Below are 5,797 nucleotides of genomic sequence, written 5' to 3' on the forward strand. Positions count from 1 at the left end.
CCCACTCCTGACACCACTTGTGATGTCCCGAGCAGTGAAGGAAACTTAGGCACAGGTTAAAGTCCAAAAAAATGATTTTTTATTTAACCCAAAACACATAATTGGTTAAATCATGCAAAAAGAAGAGGTCAAAATAACAAAACTCTACTCAAAGTTGACAACACTACCGATAACTCAAACAAACTGACCTAACTTAACGAAACAAAGGGGAAACTTAAATAGTGGCTGATCAGCCCACAAAAACAGGAGAAGGGGTAAAACACACAAAACCTAACTAAACCAAACATAATGAATTCCAATTCCCCCCATGGTCCCGAGTTATGGCATGAACCAATTTGCAGTCTTCCTTTAAAGCTCGCTCCGCCCCTTTTCCACCTCTTGGCTCCTTAATCAAGGGACTGGAACAGCTGCAACTAAGGTAACTCAGAAAAAAAAAAGATTAATCATACATAACAGTGTAAACTAAAATGTGCGCACTTATTTTAGAATGCAGTGTTATGTGGGTATGTGAATGAATTCTAAACCAAAACCAGTTATTTATTGTACCCTAAATTAATTCCTATATTTAAAGAAAGACAAATGTGAATGCGATGTTACTTATAAGCCTCTACACTAACATGGTGGGTATTACCACTGTGTGGCTGTAAGTGCAATCGGAAATATTTCCTTGTTTATATTAATTCATAATTTTGCATGAAAGCTCAGCTTCCGATTAAAATAAGGAAATCACCTAAAAATGACACACAAGGTTTAGTCCCTTCGTATTCCTCATGACAAGTAACTAACTCAGTGATGTGGTGAAAGTGCGTATAGTGAAAAATGACACCTCTACTCGAGTATAACAGGAAACACAAACTTTTAATGTGATTTCACAAGAAAACAGTGGCAGCGCCAGCACTGCCTGACAGTCATATACCATTTTTTGCCATTTCCTGAACAGCGTATTTAAATGCACAGATAAACATCTGTCAATTTGACGTCAAATCCATGTGTTTGACGTTTTATTCAAAGTGTTTTTCACAGGCTGGTTGCTTCATTTGCATAAAGCTGAGCATTTTTCAGTTAAGGTCCCTTCTTTCTCAAGCAGCACATCTAGCAGACAATCAGCTTTTGTAGTGCAATGTTGTCCTTATATTACTTTCAGCGCTCCTGTTTTGGTCCTCACTTACATGGAAAATGTTAAGACCAGATCAGCTGTTTTTGGTCCTACCAGTGTTACAGTGATTTTACTATTAAATACTTAATTTAATATGACAACACATTGACACTTCAACAAAGATGCAAACTGTAAAAAATCCTTTTAAAATCATATTTTTATAAATATGCATTGATGTAAAAATAAAATAAAAATAGATTCTTTCTTAAATCTTGAATCTCATTACAGCAGCTGCAAACTTTTCATTCAATGCTGCTCTCTTTAATCAGAGAGGAAGTCTAGGAGGTCTTTGAGCTTCAGGAGCCAGTTACTGACTGGGCTTAGCACAGAGGGGCTGGTGAGCAGCCTGCAGCTGAAGTGGCATGACCCTGAACTACACGATTACAGGGGGGCACTCATCTTCAATAGGCACAGCTCCAGCAGGCAGAAAGCCCGAGAGCCCCGTCAGCAGGCTTCATACTGTACAAGAGGAACTCTGAACCATGTGCACAGACGACAGCAGACGCTCCATCAGGATACGTACAGTAGTGGCTAAACGACCCACACATCTTGAAGTCTGGGAGTTCCACACAGAACAACAGGTCCTGCTTTGTTTGTAGCTCGGCTTTTTAGATGTTCACAGTCAATTCTGCACAGTCCAGACCTCCAGGTCTTGTACAATAAAGTCTTCAGTTGTGGAGAGAGGTGCATTGTGAAAAGTCGCACTGGAAAAGCTTGAACCACGGTACAGATCAGCATCCAGCCACAGGGCAAAGCCACTCCTAAAGACAGAGAACACAATAGCACTTTAATATCAGATCTTTAAAAACTCACTGATAGGAAAACAAATAAATAACTTTATAACTTACCCTCCTCCACCAAGCTGCAATGAATCCCTGTTTCCACTCACAAAGTACGAGTTCAAACCACTCCACTTGTATACCTAGATAACAAAGACATAAAAACATCTTAAACTCTGTGCAGATTTCTACAATAAGTGAAATTATTTCATGAAAAAATCATCCTGTAAATAGACTAGAGGTAAAACATTAATAAAAGTTCAACTCTTACCTGGAAGTCGGGATTGAAGCTGAACAAGAAGGTTTCTCCAGTACCGTAGCAGTATTTACTGACTCTGAATGGATCTGAAGAAAAAGCCCCAAACACCTGCAAATACACCAAGACACCAGTTTGTTAAAGGAGATGCTGGTAATGGAGGAATCAGTTTAATGTTCTTGGTACAGAAAATTCTTGGAGACTAAAGAGCAGGATACAAACCTTTTTGTGCATGTCTTTGACCACCAGCAGCACAGGGCTGTCCACCTCAGCCATGTTCCTGTACAGAGTCTTCAGGCTGCTTCCATGGACGGCTGTGCTGTAGACCAGCTGCCATTGATAACCCCGGGTCCTTGCTGGCATGTGAGCAGCAAGCTGTTTGACAAAGAGTTGCTCATCAGATCATGTCCTGACAGACTAATAATAATTTTCTCAATACTTTCAGAGAAAAACCTCTGATGATTGTGATCTGCACCAAATGTCCAGCTAGTTTAATGTGAAAGTTAGTTTTACTAACTTTTTCCAGGTGGTGGTCATCTAGCAGAAGGCTGTGGTCGCTGAGGACAGGGAGAACATCGTTGTAACTGAGTTCTTCTGCCTCAGAGTCGTCTGAGCTGCACAGACTCTGGCGGCGTTTGGAGTCTTTCACAGTGATGATCTGTGAGGCAAGCAGAAAATTGCAAAGATATATTCATTGTCATCAAACAAATTCACTCCCTGCTTACTGTCACAGTAATACTCACTGCTGTCGCATTTTTGTTACTCAAGAAAAGTTTAGGGGCTTTGCATATTAAAAAGTTTTGATTTATTTAAAACTGAGCACAAGTATCACAATAACTGAACTACTGGATGACAACAAAGCAGCAAAGTATGGTGACAGAAAAACATTTGAACCTCCACAGTAACCTCACTGCACCTCCTAACATGAATACATTTAGCAGAGTAATCTTACCTCAACATAAGGCTCCATACAGTCACTGGCGATGTAAAGCACCTTAATATTTTCTGGTAGGCGCTTCATAGCTACTGATTTCCCTGTCAAGCGCTGCTTTCTGCTGTACCACATGTCTGCTAACCAAACTGCCATCCAGCAGCTCTTTTATATACACTGAGTTACTTTCCCTTTCAATGTCTGAAGTGTTATTGGTTGGAAATCTTAGCAGATGTTTGCTCATTGGTCAACTCTGACAGTGAACAGTTTCTTTTCTCACTAAACAGGAAAACGAAATCTGGGTTAGGTTTGTAGAAGGAAACAGGATGTCCATATATGGACAGAGGGCATTCCCACAGCCTCACTTTTAACTTTTAACAATAACTGCCAACAAATTTGTCAGGCCACCACCCATTATAAGGTTTATGCCACAGCCGCACTAAATTAACAGTATTGGTAATTAACAAAATCATGTTTTATGTTTCTGTAATTGTTAACCTACCAGTATGTGCAAATGAATAATGCATAATATGAATATTATGTATATTTTTTAGAGCTAAAGTATTACTATCCATGAATATTCAAACTAAAAAATATTTGGGTTTTTTTCTTTTAATGAAAGGTAGTTTAAAAACATTTTTAAGCACCGTAAGAACACCTGAGCATCAGAGAGCTGATTCTTGGAGTGTTCTGCAGGGTGTGTGTTTAACCTTCGAGATATACTAATGTGTGTTTTTGCGTATATCTTACCTCCCACTTTTTAGCGGCGGTGTTGATGGGCTTGCTGAGGATCTCATTGATCGCTGCAATGTCCTTCTCCACAACCAGAATGTGGTTCTGATTTTTGTCTTTGATGACGTAATGCGGTTTCCACTGGTTCTTGTCGCCTTTGTGGCAGACCTCTGGTGACCACTGCGCAAAGAATGTGTAGAGGTGGTCAACCCTGTAAAAAAATAGATAAAATTTAGGGGGTTTTTAGGTTACCAGTATACTTATATAGCTGTAGATGGTTGACTTCTTATACCTTAGATAAAGTGTTTAAAGGGTTCCTGAGATCAAGTAAAATGCTAAGAAGCACAATGACATAGCAATATCAGAAAACTAAATAGTTACTCATAGTGAATAACAACACAGGCTACATTTTCTCCATTTTCCATAGAAGTTAAAATATAATAACAACTAAAAAAAAGCCTCTGTGATCTAAGATGTACCTGGAAATAAACTGCAACAGTTATACTTGTTTTAAACTTTTTGAGCAATTATCATCTTTGAGTTAATCCTGGAACATGTGTGGGAATGAGAAATCACTATTTCCAACTGTCCATGTTGGAGTCTGCTTTGTCTACAGTTTCAATCAGACATGACTGACAGTTCAGAAATCCCCTCTAGTCTCTCCCTGTCTGGTTTACCATGCCAGACTCTTTGCTGCAAGCCAGCAAACTCTTGAAAAGAAATCTCAGTGACTCAATGACTAAGGCTGCTTCCTTTGGTTCAACGAATGTCACAATGTACGCATCCAACATAAAGAACACTCATTTCAACATTTTCACATGACAGTTTCTTTTTGCATGCACTTGAAGTCTGACGTGCAAAATCTTTTACGTTTCTGCAGTTTTAAGTGCACGTTTACTTCTTTGAATTAGCTGAAACTAACTAAAGCTTTGTCTGATTCAAATGCAGTTAGCATCACCATAATCACCCAGCACCCAGCATAACAATGCTCATAGATATACTGATTTGTTCTACTTACTCTCCAACGCTATATGCAACTCCCATGGCTGAATGGAGATGAATGTCCCGATAAAAATCTCTTAAAGAAGCAGTCAGGACTCTCAGCGCTGATGAAGCGTTTGAACTGTGGGTCTCTGCCATTCCCGCTTTTTATATGAGCAGGACAACTGCTGAGCCAAGCTTCAGTGAACATTAACCCTCCCTCTCCCTCTTCACACAGCTTACACGAGCTGCACGTATTCATGCAGGGATTACACAACGGCGCCTGAAAGCCAAAGCTAGTGATACATTAGCTTGACCTGCTCTGCAGCTCTACCATTAAGGTTAGCAGGAGCACAGCTGAATTCTGTGTCAAAGCTCAGATGTGGATGAGTGGTGAATGACACCACTGTTGCACTTTTCAGTCCAGTACATTCTTCTTACAGCTACACTTCATGAGAGCTTTTGAGAGAAAGATTTTAAAGAACTAGTGCAAAATGATCCAGAACATTAAAATGAATCATGCATAGCAAAGTTAACACCAGATACTGAAAAGCTCCTTATGTGTAAATGCATCACTAAAACAGTGAAATTATATATAAGAAATTATATATAAGAATACGACAGTGGATAAGGACTTTCTTGCAGCTGGCGCGCTCAGGTTTCCTTTGAACAATATAAAAGGGGAAATGGTCAACGGCTTGGCATCAAATCAGGAAGGATGAGGCCATAAAGGAAGGTGGTCTGTAGAAATCACCCAGTTAGAACAGGGTTATTGGGTTTACGCTACCTCAGTACATTTTTATATTGAATGACTTGATGATTGCAATGACATACATCTGCCTGCACCTATGAATTGAGAGGGTTTTTTTTTTTTATCTTATCCTTCCCATTTCTTATAAGACTGGTATAAAGTCTTAACAAAAAGGACCTCAACTGTAGTATTGACCATTTAGAAAAGATGA

General features: G+C 39.4%; 1 protein-coding gene across 2 annotated transcripts; it reads right to left on the reverse strand.

Annotated features, from left to right (window-relative positions):
- Nucleotides 1-905: 905 nt before the first annotated feature.
- LOC102798254 (nuclear receptor coactivator 7-like) lies at nt 906-4,994 on the reverse strand. 2 transcript variants are annotated; one of them, XM_087847703.1, is made up of 7 exons: nt 4,873-4,994; nt 3,873-4,065; nt 2,709-2,849; nt 2,414-2,566; nt 2,207-2,302; nt 2,005-2,078; nt 906-1,917 (listed from the first exon to the last, which is right to left on the reverse strand). In XM_087847703.1, exons 1-7 carry the CDS (start codon nt 4,992-4,994, stop codon nt 1,779-1,781), a joined length of 918 nt encoding a protein of 305 aa, XP_087703829.1. In that variant the 3' UTR covers nt 906-1,778. The 2 variants fall into 2 exon arrangements, with proteins under 2 accessions (XP_087703829.1, XP_087703830.1); XM_087847704.1 differs by lacking the exons at nt 3,873-4,065; nt 4,873-4,994 and adding an exon at nt 3,144-3,863.
- Between the last annotated feature and the right edge of the window lie 803 nt (nt 4,995-5,797).

Source organism: Neolamprologus brichardi, chromosome 11 (genome assembly GCF_056152115.1).
Source record: "Neolamprologus brichardi isolate AB-2024 chromosome 11, ASM5615211v1, whole genome shotgun sequence".
In the NCBI taxonomy this organism is placed as follows: Eukaryota; Metazoa; Chordata; class Actinopteri; order Cichliformes; family Cichlidae; genus Neolamprologus; species Neolamprologus brichardi.

Excerpts from the sequence above, each read along its gene's own strand:
- LOC102798254 (XM_087847703.1), bottom strand. The coding sequence starts at position 4,994 with ATGGCAGAGACCCACAGTTCAAACGCTTCATCAGCGCTGAGAGTCCTG. Across the intron at positions 4,066-4,872 it reads GTTGCATATAGCGTTGGAGA|GGTTGACCACCTCTACACAT; the intron begins GTAAGTAGAACA and ends ATTTTTTTACAG. Across the intron at positions 2,303-2,413 it reads TCAAAGACATGCACAAAAAG|GTGTTTGGGGCTTTTTCTTC; the intron begins GTTTGTATCCTG and ends GTGTATTTGCAG.